The 18,864-nt window shown below is 35.5% G+C and overlaps 1 protein-coding gene across 1 annotated transcript; it reads right to left on the bottom strand.

The window, feature by feature from the left end:
• Window positions 1-2,296: 2,296 nt before the first annotated feature.
• On the bottom strand, window positions 2,297-17,254 carry rnf150b (ring finger protein 150b). The gene is given in 8 exon segments (XM_054601430.1): window positions 2,297-6,618; window positions 6,874-7,077; window positions 7,080-7,134; window positions 8,271-8,367; window positions 9,046-9,201; window positions 10,804-11,053; window positions 16,502-16,533; window positions 16,535-17,254. Coding segments are annotated over 8 exon segments (1,356 nt in total). The 5' UTR covers window positions 16,978-17,254; the 3' UTR covers window positions 2,297-6,499.
• Between the last annotated feature and the right edge of the window lie 1,610 nt (window positions 17,255-18,864).

Here is an 18,864-nt window from a genome sequence, read left to right as displayed (position 1 = left end):
TTTAGTCCTTTCCATTGACTTACATTCACATTGAAGTAGCAAAAAACACACAAATGCTCATAAATACAGGTCATTCATACTGACCAGTGACTTACATTCACTCCAACAGCTCTGAACGTTAAAGTAAAAACACACCAACAGAAACATTTCTAACAGTACTTCCGTTGACTTTCATTAATCCTTAACCAGCTGACCCCTAAACACAACTATTTAAGTTTCCTCATAAACCAAAACACACTTGCACATCAACATGTCTACAAATACTTAATGTGATTCCATTGACTTACATTTATACGCCAACTTTCAAAACTCAACCCTAAAACAGGCGGACAGTATAACTTGATTTGATAACATCAATAATTATATTCAAATAATATATATTTATAAAACAATATCTTGAATATATATTATTATTATTTATTTTTTTCTGAATATATATACATTTAAATAATGCAATATTCTGAATATTTATATAATCTTTTTTAAAATTTAAATTAAGATAGCACAAGCAGTTGGATACTTTTATGTAATGATGCTGCCTGACCTTGTAAATATATTTATATTTATAATATATTGTTTGTTTGTGTAGGTTGCTGACGCTGTGGCCTCGTTCCTGTTGAGACACAAGTTTGCAGAAGCCAGAAGAGAAACCAGGTAAAATATTAATAGAATTAACAAAAGCACCTTTGACCTGGAACAGATATATTTCATCATAGCATCCAGAAAGCACCAATTTATTTATTTATCACAAAACTGTTCTCATTGTTTTTTCCAGCTCCAACTCTTTCACACAATGACGTCTGCAGGTAAAACGTTATTTTTCCTTGTTTCAGGTATTTGCAAAAGAAATATGAACTTTCTGACCAACTACAAGTTAAATAGCAATATGTTTCCTGTTAAAACACATGACTGCTTTAATGCTTGTTGTGATCAAACACTTCTAACGCTTTAAACATTTTCTATCTTTCTCAGGTTATCTTGTTCAGCGGCCAAAAATAAAAAAGGAGCTCCAAGAAGTACTGAGTCAAGCAAAACACATGAAAAGTACCACAATAACCACAGAGTACATATGCTTTGACTTCCTGTTTCAGCACTGAACAAATCCAAAATGAAGCTGCGAAAGACTTTAGCCTTAAAAAAGTTATTTCAAAAAGCCACACATTAAATACTACGAACGACAAGACAGAAGAAATAATGAAAGAAGTTAAAATGATTCGATTCTGAGTCACAATAACAAGATATGACTGCTGACTTTTAAGGTCAAAGTGATGTGATGGTAACTTACTAAATCAAAATTATGACAGTAAATCAAAAACATAAATAGAAATGTTTTACCCACAAAGACAATAACCCAAAATGTTTCTCCATAGTATCAGATCTGTGGTTGTATCCAAAACACTGATTGTGGTTCCTTTCTAAGAAAAACACAAATATATAAATACATATATATAACTCATTAAAACAAACAGTTTTCATAGTCAAAATAAGAACCATTTAGATTCTAGACTTGCTAGATGTTCAGAGTGTTCACTGCTTCCTCCAGCTCCACGTTTGTTCTGTAACTAATGGATAGAAATAATTCAATAATGTTCCATTTGTCCACGTTAAGACGTTCTTGGAGGAACCTGTTCTTTACAGACAGTGTGTAGCAGTAGCGCCCCCTAGCATCATTAAATAAATGTTAAACATTCACTGTGATTTAACTTCTTTTTTGTGTCAATTTGTCATTAATGATATTTTTTTCAGAAAGTGATTATTGTTTTATCTGATACAGAATGTGAAAAATAAAATAAAGTGGATAGTTAGCATTAGCAACGATAAACCAGCGTCAACCGCCTTCAGAAACTTAATTATGAGTTATGTCAATATTCGGTAGAGGAGTGTCCTCGTAATTACATATATAATAATACATAATTATAGGTCAATGCCACTTTTTTGTGTATAAGCTTTGTTTAGTTAAAATACATAAAACTTTTACTCCATCTCCATTTTTCTTTCTTGCAATTTAAAGTATTGTAAAAACATCTTGAATTGATTTTATGACTGTTGAATGCTTGAAATTTAAATAATTTTAAATCTTCCTGAAATGCTTTTTAAAGAAAACAAGGATTCAATCAAATATTTTCACAATAAAAACAGCAAAATGCACCTAAAACACAGAAGTTTATAAAATAAACATGAAGATGTAGAATGTATCTGTCAAGAAAACTTTAATTATTGGGAAAAACAAACAATAAAATCTCATCACCTCTTAAAGAAAAATGTTTTAAAAGAAGACCAACAAACACCAGACGGGATTAAAACCCCAAAACTTGAATTAAACTTTTATTTAAATCCGTCCTGAATCAGAACACGTGCAACAACTGAAACACAGAAACAACATGGCGTCACGCCGCCTCGTATTTACACGTGTGTACGTAGGTATTCTTTAGTGTTTGCGTGCACAGGACAACCACACAAACGGACGCTCTGGAAAACAATTAATTAATACCGTAGAAAACACACACACACACACACACACACACACACTCACACACACACACACACACTCTCTCTGGAGGGATCTGAACATTTCTCTCGTTTTTTTCCCGAACATTTAATTCAAATTGATTTAAATAAAACATGTTGTGTCTTCTTTTTGTTGTTTTCACTGCCAGTTGTCAGAAATCAATTGAATGTTTAATCCCGGTGGGATTACGTGACTCAGGATTCACCTGCTTGTGGATAAAGATCAGAAACTACAACACAAATTACAATTTATGGCAAAATATATGGCAGTCGGTCAAACATTTACATCGTATTGTTTGGTATCATTTTCCAGAAACGATCCCGTACATTTCCAAAACAAAACAAGTCTCGGAGTTTAAAAGTAACAAAATTGTCGAAGGAAAGACGACAAGAAAAAACAAAAATGGTTGAAAGAAAAAAAAAAGAGACTTTTCCAGAACCGTCCAGAGAAACAGAATTAAAGTGCATCCACAGAATGAGGCTGAGCAACCAATCAAAACACAGCATCGAGGGAGGACAGCCAATGGGAACCAATCAGACGTCATTACTGGCAGTGACATGAGGGTCCGATTTTAAACACGTTAGCAAAATCAATTATTACTATTAAAGCTCATTAAAGTATCAATAATATTTGATACTATGACGGTAAAGATATCAAACTAATTAATTACTTTTACTTTGAAAAGTATAATTAACGTTTCTCCGAACACAAAACTGAAGATTTGCACGTTTTGATACTTTTCTACGGAGACACTTCCGTTGATAACAAATCAGAATTTAAGGTTCGATTCCCGTCGCGGGGGACCGACATGCCACAGCAGCCTCAGTCTTTACGAGAAGAACAACAGAAATGAAACAGTGCAAATGTGGAAACAGATTTCTTGGTTAAATGCCTTCAAAATAAAGCTTACAGCACAAAGGAATTGACTTAAGTTTAAAAATAAAAATGGCCACGACTTGGCATGTACACATCCTTCATCTTTATATATTACAGTTAATTCATTCTCCACCATTTTACCAGTTTGTTTTTTTATTATTAACTAGGTTTCTGTTAAATACTTGGTAACTGACAAAGACGGCAAAGTAGGAAGAAGTCGTTTTAAAGTCGTTCTGGTTTGACTGGAAACATAAAACACGATTATGCTTCATACTCTTGGAATTTAGTACCATTTGAATTCTACGAAACATCACGAAAAAACTTGATTACATTTCCAGTTAATTATTCGTACTTACAGCTGAATGGTTGAACTACAAATCCCATCATGTCTGTGCGATGGTTTTTCTTATTTTCGGAGGCTTGTTGCATGATTTCCTTTTTTCTTAAATTTAGTTTCTTAACACATTATTGAATGTTTAAACTCACGATAGTTTAGAGTCATTCCATCAAAGTCCTTAGCGTACTGTCTGTATGTACAAATACACAAATAATCAGCAGTTTAATCAGCCTGGACACTCAATCACATTGAGGTTGTCCAGGCCGCCGGGATCAGTCTGCTGCTGGGTGTCTTTTTCATTACAAAAATAAAAACGTCTCCTCTGGTATCAAAATAGACGACAATCTTTGACTCTCTTGGCGCTGCCACACGGTGAACATGTGGAATATACATTTCATATTTACATGCTCGGCGTCCAGAGTGAACTACAGGGAAGGATCCTTCGCTAAACTCTCCGGATCGATCGATCGTCTTTCACAGCTCGTTTTGGGTGTCGTAACGGCAGCTGACTCTTATTGTGGCGGTGCGTTCGGAAAAACACATCTTAGGTTTCAGGGAAAAGATGCAAAACTGGCAAATCAAAAAGGGGCCGACCCGTGATTGTCAGGGTTAAAGGTCAAGGTGTTTTTAAAAAAAGGTAGCATGAGGACGTCGTGGTAACGGACGCACATAAAGACGGGTTCCGACATGATGACATCATAACCATTATTCAACGTTACGACTCCGGACGGACAACGTGGAAGACTGAAGAACAAAGTCTTTCCTTCCTCTCACTAAACCCCAGACTGGCACCACCAACGCATTTTACAATTTCAACAAATTTCTGCCAGATCACCAATTTACGATACCAAATGACGACGCCCAATAAGCCCGACTACGATGTCCCACTAAGACGCCCAATTATACGGCCAGATTACGAGGCCCGGTAACAAGATTACAAAGCATGATTACGAATCTAAATCACGACGCCCGATAACAACACTGGATTACGATGGCCGATTATGGCGTCCAATCACAACGCCCTGTTATGATGTATTATAGCGCCTGATTACGATGTATTACGACGCCCGATCTATAAATCTGGCTTGAAATTGTGGTCGGCCGTCTCGCAGTTTGGGCAGTTTCTTCTGTGCAAAGATCCGTTAAAAATTGTACCGAAGTTATTTAATCACTAATAAAGTTTTATTTTACACGTTGTGGCTGAAAACATAATCGTGACTGAACCTTCTGTGATATTAAACTTCGTTGCAGAACAAAAGCAGCTTCTTACTTTCGCTTCGCAGTCGAAGTGCACAAACTAACCTCTCAACGTCGTCGAGGACATAATCGTCACGTTTGAATTAACTTTATTGGACGTCGTCACTGCCTCGGTGTGAGCTCCGTGTCGTATGTACAGCGTGAGCACAAAGGAAAGGCAGATTAAAACGTGAGGTTAACAAAATAAAAGCATTCAGTGTCCGCCAAGCGTTACGGATGGATTCTAGATGTTGTAAATAGAGAAACTAAATGTAGCTATAAACTCTCCGTCATCGTGGCCGTTCTCTTGATACCATTTTCTCATAATTCCGCATTTCATTAACCGTCCTCATACCTGTACAGCCTTGCAAACATTTCTTGGTGACACCAGTTTTCCCCAAAACGCACACATGAACCACAGCCGACGACAGAAAGCATCCAAACCAAACACTGTCAGTACTGCTGCACTGTGAAGAGAAAGGAGCCTTCAATTATACTGACAGGCAAAACTAAAATCACTGTGTGTAGTTTCTATTCAATACTGAAGCTGTAAAACACTGCCACGACGGGGTAACACTGGAAGAAGAACACGAACCCAAGCAGAGCAGCCGGCGTGTCCTTTCAAAATAAAACATAAAAGTGTTCCTTTCCAAAAAAAAAAGAAAAGTCGGTCCTTGCACACATCGTTGGCGTTGGCGGGAGAATAAAACCTCCAGAGAATCCAGGAGGTGAGCAGCTCTGGTTCTGGGTCACCGTCCGGGTTTTCTTTAGTCGTTGTGCCTCAAACCAGGTAGCAGAATATTCTGTGTACACGTAGAAATATACGCAGGACTCCAGATCCAGAGTCAGAATCCAGATCCAGAGTCAGAATCCAGATCCAGAGTCAGAATCCAGATCCAGAGTCAGAATCCAGATCCAGAGTCAGAATCCTCCTTTGGCAGCCGCCCGTCTCAGTTTCTACTCCGCTCACACGCTGACTGAGATCTTCCTCGTGTTCTCCAGAGTATAAACGTGGCTTTCGGAGATCCACTTTGAACCCCATCCGTCCATCTGAAGTCTGGAGACAAACGTCCACAATATATTTGGAGTTTAGGTTTCTTAGGACCGATGGGTTGGACCAGGAAAGAAGTCGGGGGGGTTCTACTTCTAGAGACAGAGAGGTGGACTGAGTCACATCCCAGGATAAACCCACGTTAGACCAGGTCAGGTCCTGGTTCCAAAACTCGCCGAGAGTCCAGGAGACCACAAATGAAACCAGATCAAAACCAACACACACCTTCAACTATCTCAAGTCCACCATGTGCAAACCCTCTAGAGTCTAGACCCTCTGATTCTAGACAGACTCGGGTCGGGACAGCTTGGTTTGGCTCAGCTTCTGTATCAAACAGGTCCAGAGAGAAACAAAAAACTGTTAAAACCAGAACCAGGTCCTGGGTCTGGTTTTGGACCATATTAAAGTCTGTTGTGGCCCGATGGTGGTGGTGGTGGTTGGGGGGGCGGGGGTTCTGGTCTGGTTCTGGTCTGGTTCTGTTGTGCTCCTCTCAGGACTTGTCCCCCAGCTGACACTGTTCCACGGACCCCTCCTCGTCCGAGAGACCCGTTTCCACGGTGATGACCAAGGACGCCACGGAGGCGCTGCTCGCCATCGGCTGGAGTTCACCTGGAGGAGGACGAGGACCAGGTGAGACACCACAGACCAGAACAGAGGTGTGTGTGTGTGTGTGTCACTGTGTGTGTGTGTGTGTTATCTGTCTGTGTGTGTGTGTGTGTGTGTGTTATCTGTGTTACCTGTGTGTGTGTGTGTGTTACCTGTGTGTGTGTGTGTGTGTGTGTGTGTGTGTGTGTGTGTGTGTGTTACCTGTGTGTGTGTGTGTGTGTGTGTGTGTGTGTGTGTGTGTGTGTGTGTGTGTGTTACCTGTGTGTGTGTCCGTGGTGGCCGTCACCGGGCTGTCCCTCAGGGTGTCGGGGTCCTGGTAGTCCTGAGGGAGCCCGACCCTCCGGACCCCGGGGTCCAGCACCACGGAGGAGCCGCCCTCGCTCAGCGTCCCGTCGCTGGAGGCCCCCGACACCACGGCCTCCAGGGCCAGAACCCCGACTCCACCCGGCCCCACACCCCCACCCCGCCCAGGGCCAGGTCGTAGTCCAGGGGGAGGTCGTCCAGGCAGTCTGCGTTCAGCTGGAGGAGGAGACAGCAGAGTCAGAAAACACGTTTCCATCAATGATCATCGCTATTGATGTCAATAAACTCGATCAATAAATTATTTTTACTTTACTAGTTTTTAATAAGTTTGAGAAACAGTTGAGAGCTTTGACAAAATTAGACAGAAAAAGAAGTTCAAGAACTTTTCCCAAGTAACAAAATCATGATTTACACACAGACTGTATATATGAAGCTTTTCGCCGTCGCCATCTTGGTTTTTTGCAACCAGAGGTGACACGGGAGGGCGGAGCTAAGTACAACGGATACAATTTTTAGGCATCCAAAATGTTACGATTGACTTTAATGAAGTGAAAACACACTGTGAAAGGGTTAAAGTTGTAAGAGGTAAAACACGGACAACCGTGTGTAGCCCCGCCCTAAAGCATCCCCTGCTTTATGGTCTGTTTGACTCTAAATGGAGCATCATTTACTAAATGAACATCATGCTGTATTGAAGAAGACTTGAAACTAGAGATTGAGACCATAAACTCATGTTTACAATGTTTACTGAGGGAATAAATCAAGAGAGAAGTAGAGTCATTTTCTCATAGACTTCTATACAACCAGAGGAGTCGCCCCCTGGTGGACAGGAGAGAGAATGCAGCTTTAAGACATGAAGCTTTGGCTTCAATTTTTAGCCGCCTGAATTTAAATAAAAAAAAAGAAAACACACACCAGCTCAAAGAAAATTCTGACACAATCCTTTTTATATTGTTGATTATTAAAAACCTGTTTTTCTTAAATACTTGAATATTGTAAAATGACACAAAACTTCCGTTCAAATACTTTGATTTAGATATATATATATATATATATTTTTTTTAAATCATGAATTTGTTACTTGAACTACTTTGTATTACATTTTGTGGGTTACAGGAGTTTGGGACAGGTTGTGATTTTTTCCTTTATAGAAAATTAGGATTATTTTTCAATAAATTGTCCGAGTATCGCTGACTTCAGTCGTTTTATTTCATTAAAACGAGGTTAAAACTACCTGTTCAAATTATTATTCAGTTGCAGCTCTGTGATAAAAGATCTGTAAAGACGTTTAAACTGAAATGTTTTCCAAAATACTGTCAAAATGAATTATTGTAACATCATTAAAGCCTCACCGCGATGCCGAGGGCTTTGAGGATGTTCATCTTGCACATGGGACACGTCCGGTGGTCCAGCAGCCACGGATCCACGCAGCTCTTATGGAACAAATGTCTGCAGAGAAACAACAAACAACAACACGGTCATCTGTCTGCCGTCACACAGAAACAAGAGAAATCAGCTGGAGGAGCATCGAGTTTACAGCAGAATCTGGATGCTTTTTAATTAACAAAACAGAAGAACAAGAAAAGTATTCTTCGTCTCAACCCTGAAATATTTCTGAACTCTTATCAGCTTTTTTGTGATCACATGACTGATAGTATTTTTGTAAACAAACGTGACACCTGGTAAAAAAAACCTTTTCTCTGGAAACCATCAGAAAGTTCACTTCGGGAGTTTTTTTAAAAAGGGTTTGTGAAGCTTTTTAAATAAATAATTAGTACATTTTGAGTAGTTTTCATGCACTTTCAAGGTATTCTACCTAAACCAAATACTTCCAGACTCCCAAACCTTCATCATCAACTTCAAGTTTTAACAATAAATGCAAAATAAAGTTTAAAGAAATCATTTTTCTCACATTAATCAATCTACATATTGAGAAGTTGTTTATTTAACTCTGATTATAGTTTTTTAATATATAATATATATTTTTAAACAGTTGTTTTTGTCATTAAATCATTCACACAAACATTACGTGGAGAAAATAAACAGTTTTTTCGTACCGTGAATAAAGGTAACAACTAATCGTATTTAGTCCCTGGTTCTGGTTCTGGTTCCTGTGTGAGTGTTTACCTGCAGGGCAGTATGCGGACCACGTCGTTGGGTTTGTAGCCCTCGATGCAGACGGCACAGTTGTCAAAGTCGACCTCCGTCTCCTGGTCGCCCTTCCTGATGGTTCGGACCTGCAGCTTGCTGATGGCCTTCTTCGCTGCGTCGCCGAGACGACGCGAGAGAGAGAGAGAGAGAGAGAGAGAGAGAGAGAGAGAGAGAGAGAGAGAGAGAGGTTTAGTCTGAGGTGAGGAGGCAGAGGTGAAACATCTGGAGATTCTTTAGAGATGAGATCCTTTCTAAAACATTGTGACTTAATAATTCTCAAAGTTTTATCTTTACGATGGTCCTTGAACACATCATGTGTGACGAACGCTTCCGTCAGGGAATGAAACCGAAACTAAGATTAAAATTGTGATTTCAGCAAAAACATTTTATTCGACATGTCTCGTTTTAAAATCTCGCCAAAAATAAACATTTTGCTTTAAACAGATTCTGTAAAAAACATTAAATTCTGAGCTCCTCAGAGAAACTATGAAGTTATGATTGATTCACATGAGACCAACAGTCATGTGACAACAAATCTGTGAAACTCAGAGCAGAGAGGAGGGGTTGTAAATGTAAATAGCTCAATACATATATGTATATAAACCATGTTGAGCCTCAGTTTGTTTTTTTACAACATTGGTAACACTTTTAGGCACTTAGAAAAATCATGGATATATAGATTTCATTTATTCCAATTTTTCTAAAATAAATGATCAAAGAAATTCAACTTGCGTTTCTTTATTTTTAATGATTGATGTCATTATAACTGTGTTATTCTTCACTAAAGACATGTTTGAGTTCTCTCTACTTCTAGTCATGATTGTTCTGTTTCCATAAAGAGGAGCTTCTTTTCTTTCAGCTTTCTTTTGCTTCTCGTGACTCGGAAAAACACGATTACAAAACATTTTCTTTCTGACTTGTGTCAGTGGAAGCAGCTGTGATGAGTTATGAATTTCACAATCTTGTTTTTTTCTGTTGTAATTCTGAAGAAGCTGTTTCTAATCAGCTGTTTTGGGGAACATTCAGTTTGTTGTTGTGACTTAAATCAGCAGCAGTTAAAGTCCACAAGTTAAAGTCCTGTAATCTAAATATTGTTTAGGTAAAAGTACAGCAGCAGTATCAGCAAAACGTACTTAAAGTATCACAAGTAAAATATGCGGATTGGCTCCAGCCTCCAGAGTTGTATATTCTACTTTTATCACAAATGAACACACAGAAAAGCTCGTTATTGTTGTCGTTTGTGGAGCCAATTCTAGATCATTTACACGACAACGTTAAAAAAATACTATGTACAATTGTGGGTATTTATGTTGTACTTTTTACTCCCCGATTCAAACGTCTTCCAGGCTTTGCCTCATGAAATGACGAGAATAACCAAATGAAATGTTTGATGAAGAAATCTGTTTTCTTGTGTTTTTATGTTCCATCTTTAATCCTTAATGTTTCTGAGTAAACGTTATACACCAGCCTGAATTCACAATTGTCGTCCTCTTTGTTTACGTTTTTTACGCCTTCATGCTTCCACTTGTTTAACTTCACATTGCTATGAATTGTGGGTAATTATCTTGGGCAAAGTCTGCAGAAATGCGGATTTACGTAAAGTGTTAATAAAGTTTCTCAAAATGTCTGAGAGCGGGACAGAACTAAACCCTCACGGACTTTGAGGTGAACCAGATCTGAAGTAGACACAGAACCACGTCGCTGCAGAAGAAGAGATCTGAACCCGGGTCTACCTGGTTCCGGTCTCGGGCGTTGGCGTATCTGAACCTCTGGATGTAGTAGAAGACGAGCCAGGCCAGAGAGATGATCATCAGCACGATGAAGGAGATGGACACGAACACCACCGACGTCCTGCTCACGTACTTCTGCAGGTTCCTGGTTCCGATGGTGATCGTCATGTTGACCGTCACGTTGCGCTCCAGCAGGGAGGCGACCTCGCGGCCTTTCGGCTCCGGGATCATGATGGCGACCACCTCACCGGTACCTGAGGAGGGACGAGGGAAACACACTGGACGTCAACAAACACTCTAAATTTGAATATATAATCGAAAAGCCAACAGCAAGTAGGAAACTGTCAGACAATCTCCCTCCAGCTAATGTGGAGCTTCTCTTTTTTCCATCTTTATCAATTCATTTAATCATGATGATTTATGTTATGATTTTATATTTCATCAAAACCCCATCCATCCATTTCCTAGATTTTCATGCCTTTGTTGCTCTTGGATTTCTCTTATCCATGCCTTTGCTGCTCGGGTCTCATTTAAATAAAATATATATATTCATAAACATATATCTATTCATAAATATATTCATTAAAATTATATATTATAAAATATATATAAATATATATTTATGAATATATATATTCATAAATATAAATGTATATAAAAATATAAATATATACATAAATTTATATATATACACATATATATAGTTTATCAGCTGTAGAGTTATCCATAAATACTAGACTAGAATTTCTTCGTCCTCATTTGTTGATTAAACACAAAAACATGAAACCAGGTTCCATGTTGAAGAAAACCAACGTGACCCATTAATCACGTTGCTGAACTCTTTACTTCTGTTTCCTGCTGCTCGTCCTCCCACCGGAGACGCCTCTCTAAAAACAAACCCTGAACCCCGACACGTTGGATGACGTCACTGAGTAAACAGCCATCTTTGGTATCAAGTTCAAACACCAGATTACATAAAGAGAGCTCAGGATTACTACGACTTCACTATCGAATATTTATATTTATATTTATGTAACGTAGTGACCAGGGATCAGCTGTGAACGAGTCAAATCATTTCTGAGGAATCAGGTTTACTTCTGGAGAGAACGAACTGAAAGTGATGAATGAAGAGTTTCAGAGGAGGAAAAAGAAGCAGAAGAAGTTTCTATTTGTCTCATTTGCAGAAACAACCTTTAAACCTCCACAATGAAACAGGTCAAAGGTCAGCTGACTAGGATTCAGTGTTATTCAAACGCGGTCTTTCTATTTGAGAGTATGATTAGTTGATTTCACGTTATGATTTCACGTTATGACTCTGTCCTCGCACTCAGATAGCTGCTGTTTGCACTTGGATTTGATCAAATGACGGCGTTTATAAAAGGAAAAGTTTGTAGTCTGTATGTTGACACATCTTCGCCGTCGTAGTCTGTTTGTCAGAAGTGTTTTTGAGGAAGTCAAAGAGTTTCAGAATCTCTCTGAATGTCTCCAAACAGAGACGGTCGTCATATTTAAAGGATATAACATCTTCCTCAAGATAAATCATGTCTTTAGTTCAAGTTAAGAGTCAGACAGTTTGAATATTTAACGTTTAAAAGGGGTAGTTTGGGTATTTTATTGGTCTATTGAAATACACTCTTAGATTATAGAGAATTTAAATAAGCTCACAATATTGTTATAGTATATTCTGCTTTGTTTGTTCACTCTAATACTCATATTGATATATGAAGCATTGAGAGGTTAATAAGGTGTAACTGTTGTTGTGTGTTCAGTTTGTTCTGCCACATGTTGGAAGAACTGAACTCAAACCAACCCCAACAAACACAATAAACATCAACTAAATCAATAAGTCTAAAAATACTCCCCGAGGATCAATATGTCTCTCTCTCACATTTGTACTTGTATACAATATTTGCCAAACCTTTAATATTAACAATAACTAATAATAATGTCCTAAAACAGCTGTTTGTGAGAAAGTGAGAACTCTTTCCTCTCCATAAAACAATTAAAACTAAATATTTCACATTCTTCATTTGACTTCTTTTAACATAAAAATAACAACAAAACCTTTGTTATCTGAGACGTATTTCTGTTTTTGGCATCTTTAAATTTGCTGAATGTATTTGTTGCCAGTCAGAAAATGAAGAGGCAACTATTTAAATGATTTATCTGTTGTTTTTCAATTAATAAATGTAACTGTGAGGATGTGCTGTTTTATCCTTTATGATAGTAAACTGAATATTTTGGCTTTTAAGATGTTTTAAGTGATACCACTTTCTGACATTTCAAACAGGAATCGTTTCAGTTATTTTTAAAGCAAAACTTTCAAATATTTGCATATTTCAGCTTCTGAAAAGTGAAGATTTCTTTGCCTTTTATGATAGAAAATTGAATATATCTTTGGGCTCTGGATCGATTGTCAGATTAGAAAAAAGTACTTTTGGAAACACATTGGGTTCTGAAAAAAATAAAACATAATTTTTTTACTATTTTGTAACTTTTATAGAAAATGAATCGAGAAATCAACCAGCAGATTAGTTGCTAAATTACATAACTTGTATTTTTCACAACTTTCTGACTTAAACAAAAAGCTGATTAATTGATAATGAAAATAATCATTAGTAGCAGCCGTAGACAAATATCCCAACCAGCATTTAAAAGGCTAATAATCTGATGAAATGCAAAACAACATCTGGATAACAAGTCAGATGTCCAGTCAGATATGTAACTTTATGTAATGTGACTAAAGAAAGATTCCCAGGAAGACATGAACTCCAGATTTAAATTAGATTTAAAGCAAACACAGACTCTGTTGTTGGTGTTTCCCTGAGGGAGTTTTTCCATCTGACGGAGAAAACAGCTGTGAGTCTGTTAAACTTTGGATACAACAGAAGAGTCTGTTACACAAACTTCATTAGATCAAATCAGGAGTGTGTATTTATTATTACTAATCAAATCTAATATATAAATAAATGTAATACTGTTACGACACAACAGCACAGTCGAAAAACTGATCCGTCTGATTCAACCAGAGCTGCAACTAAGGATAATTTTTCTGGTTTATGGTCTCTATAAATAAATAAATATATAAATATAATACATATACATGTACCTGGGTGGGGCATGGTGATGGTCTCTATAAATAAATATATATATAAGTATCTGGGTGGGGCATGGTGGCATATATCTATATATTAATATATATATATATATATATAAAATAATACCTGGATGTGGCATGGTGATGGTCTCTATATATAATAATAATAATAATATATATATATATATATATATATATATATAATAATAATATATAATAATATCTGGATGTGGCATGGTGATGGTCTCTATATATAATAATAATAATAATAATATATAATAATACCTGGGTGCGGCATGCGATGGCATGGTGATGGTCTCTATATATAATATAATAATAATATATATAATATATATAATAATAATATATATAATATATATATATATAATAAATATATATAATAATATACCTGGGTGCGCATGGTGATGGTCTCTATATATAATAATAATAATAATAATAATAATATAATAATATATATAATAATAATATAAATAATATATATATAATAAATATAATAATAATATACCTGGGTGCGGCATGGTGATGGTCTCGTTGTTAATAATAATAATATATAATAATAAATAATAATTTATAATAATATATATAATAATAATAGAACATAATAATAGTATATAATAATATATAATAATAATAATAATATACCTGGGTGCGGCATGGTGATGGTCTCGTTGTTAATAATAATAATAATATAATAATAAATAATAATTTATAATAATATGTATAATAATAATAGAACATAATAATATATATATATATGTATAATAATAATAATAAATAATACCTGGGTGCGGCATGGTGATGGTCTCGTTATATAATAATAATAATATATAATAATAAATAATAATTTATAATAATACATATAATAATAATAGAACATAATAATATAATATATATATGTATAATAATAATAATAAATAAGTACCTGGGTGCGGCATGGTGATGGTCTCGTTGTTAATAATAATAATATATAATAATAAATAATAATTTATAATAATATGTATAATAATAATAGAACATAATAATATATATAATAATGTATAATAATAATAATAAATATACCTGGGTGCGGCATGGTGATGGTCTCTATTATAATAATAATAATAATATATAATAATAAATAATAATTTATAATAATATATAATAATAATAATAACACATAATAATAGTATATAATAATGTATAATAATAATAATAAATATACCTGGGTGCGGCATGGTGATGGTCTCGTTGTTAATAATAATAATATATAATAATAAATAATAATTTATAATAATATGTATAATAATAATAGAACATAATAATATAGTATATATAATGTATAATAATAATAATAAATATACCTGGGTGCGGCATGGTGATGGTCTCGTTGTTAATAATAATAATATATGATAATAAATAATAATTTATAATAATACATATAATAATAATAGAACATAATAATATAATATATAATGATATAATAATAATAATAAATAAGTACCTGGGTGCGGCATGGTGATGGTCTCGTTGTTAATAATAATATATAATAATAAATAATAATTTATAATAATATATATAATAATAATAGAACATAATAATATAACATATATAATATATAATAATAATAATAAATATACCTGGGTGCGGCATGGTGATGGTCTCGTTGTTAATAATAATAATATATGATAATAAATAATAATTTATAATAATACATATAATAATAATAGAACATAATAATATATATATATAATGTATAATAATAATAATAAATATACCTGGGTGCGGCATGGTGATGGTCTTGTTAATATAATAATAATAATAATAAATAATAATTTATAATAATATATATAATAATAATAGAACATAATAATATAATATAATAATGTATAATAATAATAATAAATATACCTAAAATGCGGCATGGTGATGGTCTCGTTGTTAATAATAATAATATATAATAATAAATAATAATTTATAATAATATATATAATAATAATAGAACATAATAATATATATATAATGATATAATAATAATAATAAATATACCTGGGTGCGGCATGGTGATGGTCTCGTTGTTAATAATAATAATAATATATAATAATAAATAATAATTTATAATAATACATATAATAATAATAGAACATAATAATAGTATAATATAATGATATAATATATAATAATAAATATACCTGGGTGCGGCATGGTGATGGTCTCGTTGTTAATAATAATAATATATGATAATAAATAATAATTTATAATAATATGTATAATAATAATAGAACATAATAATATAATATATATATGTATAATAATAATAATAAATATACCTGGGTGCGGCATGGTGATGGTCTCGTTGTTAATAATAATAATATATAATAATAAATAATAATTTATAATAATACATATAATAATAATAGAACATAATAATAGTATATATAATGATATAATATAATAATAATAAATATACCTGGGTGCGGCATGGTGATGGTCTCGTTGTTAATAATAATAATATATGATAATAAATAATAATTTATAATAATATGTATAATAATAATAGAACATAATAATATATATATATAATGTATAATAATAATAATAAATATACCTGGGTGCGGCATGGTGATGGTCTCGTTGGCCGCCCCCCACGTTGAACACGACCACCGCGCTCGCGTTGTTCGCGGCCGCGTGCCTGATCTTGTCTCTGTAGGTGCAGTTCCCGCGCGCCACCAGCGCCACCCAGGCCCCGTTGTGCGCGGGCACGCTGAACCTCCCGTTGGGGTCGCAGCCCTGCCGGTCTCCTCCTCCTCCTCCTCCTCCTCCTCCTGCTCCTCCCGGGAGCACCACCGTGCCGCGGGCGTCCCTCTTCGGGGAGTGCTCTCCGTAGCGGCCGCACTCCGTCCTCTCGCTGCGCGGCTCCGCGGTGCTCGGGTCCACGTAGGAGATGTTGACGAAGGCGGTGTACCACTCCTCCCGCTCCGCCACCGTGAAGTCCAGGCACAGCAGGTGCACGAAGCAGAAGGACAGCAGCCAGGTGGAGAGCGCCAGGCTGCGGCAGGCGGCCGCCACAGAGCCCGGGGCCATGGCTGTAGCGCAGAGCTAGTTAGCTGCAGGCTAGCGTCAACCTGCCGTTCAATGCTGAGCCGCTAGCTGGTAGCCGCTAGCTGCTAGCCGCGTCCATAACAAACGAGTTTCCGGGTTAAAACACACAGAAATGATAAAACTATCCGCACAATGTGAACGCACTGTGTCAAAGCAACACATACAAGTAATAATAAATATAATAATAATGATAATAATTACTGTAAAGTGAGGTTTTATGTCATGGTTAGAGAAGCACGCTCTGCTCTGTTTGTTTTCCCCAACCGGAAGCTAGCGCTAATGGAGCACACCACTTCCGGGTATTTGATTAAAAAAATAAAAGCTCACTCGCATCTCTCTGGGATCTCTCAATCTATCTTTTAATGATATAATAGCACTAATAATGATTTTATTAGTTGCTATTACGTATTTAATTAAATATCTTCGTTTTTGAACGCGCTGGTGAGGTTTAACTCCACAAATGAAAGTCGTCCTCTTTTATTTTGAAGAGCGTTTTGTTTCTGAGTGCTGAAACGCAGAGCAGCGCCCCCGGCGGCCCGGCGGAGGAACTGCAGCAGTGCGACCACAACAATACAAAGCTTCCGGGATAAAACACACAAAAATAATAAAACTATCCGCACAATGTGAACGCCCTGTATTGAAACAAAACATATAAATACTAATAATTGTAATAATAATGATAATAATTATTGTAAAGTGAGGTTTTATGTCATGGTTAGAGAAGCACGCTCTGCTCTGTTTGTTTTCCCCAACCGGAAGCTAGCGCTAATGGAGCACACCACTTCCGGGTATTTGATTTAAACAAATAAAAGCTCACTCACATCTCTCTGGGATCTCTCAATCTATCTTTTAATGATAAAATGCTTTATATTAATGCTTTTATTAGTTGCTATTGCGTATTTAATTAAACCTCTTTGTTTTTTAACGCGCTGGTGAGGTTTAACTCCACAAATGAAAGTCGTCCTCTTTTATTTTGAAGAGCGTTTTGTTTCTGAGTGCTGAAACGCAGAGCAGCGCCCCCCGGCGGAGGAACTGCAGCAGTGCGACCACAACAATACATTATTTATATATATATATATATATATATATATATATATATATATATATATATTTATTTATTTTGCATTTAAATACTACCCAAGTATTATCAGCAAATGTACTTGAAGTATCAAAAGTAAAAGTACTCGTTATGCAGAATGGTTCTTTTCAGTATATTATGATAGAATATTGTTATTCTGTTTTTTATCACTAATAAATACACAAGTATTTTAATGTTCTTACATTAAGGCTAAAAGATGAGCAGTGTAGTGTTGCATCATATCATTTAATTATATCATAAAGTATCTATCTGGGTTACTATAAGTGTCAAATAAATGCAGTCAAGTAAACAGTACGTTTCCACCTAACATGAAGTGGAGTAGAATCATAAAGTAGCATGAAATGGAAATAGTCAAGGGGAAGTACAAGTAAAACATGTAATGTTATTTTATGTACAAGTACACATGTAGTTAAAAGCTGAGGCAATTAGTTGGTTAATCAATTAACAGAGAACAAATGTGCAGCTCTTCAGATCAAACATTTATCAATCAAATCTTTCTTAAATGCAAATATGTCAAAAAGTTGTCTGATTCCAGTCCTCAAATAGAACTAATCACTAGTTTGCGCTCATAAATTAAGAGTCTTTCAGGTACTTGTATGTTGCATATTCTTAAACACATTGATAAACATCACTTTATATATAACTTAACATTTGGTTTAGTTCAATCAAGTATTCGTTTGTTGCAGAAACGTGTTTGTAAATCAAATACCTGCAGACACAGTGAACATTACCAGCATAAAAAAATACTTTACATTTGTACAACACAACAC

This window comes from Anoplopoma fimbria, chromosome 7, assembly GCF_027596085.1.
Source record: "Anoplopoma fimbria isolate UVic2021 breed Golden Eagle Sablefish chromosome 7, Afim_UVic_2022, whole genome shotgun sequence".
Lineage (NCBI taxonomy): Eukaryota > Metazoa > Chordata > Actinopteri > Perciformes > Anoplopomatidae > Anoplopoma > Anoplopoma fimbria.
The sequence above is the reverse complement of the archived record's forward strand: the minus strand, read 5'-3'. Positions and strand labels throughout refer to the sequence as shown.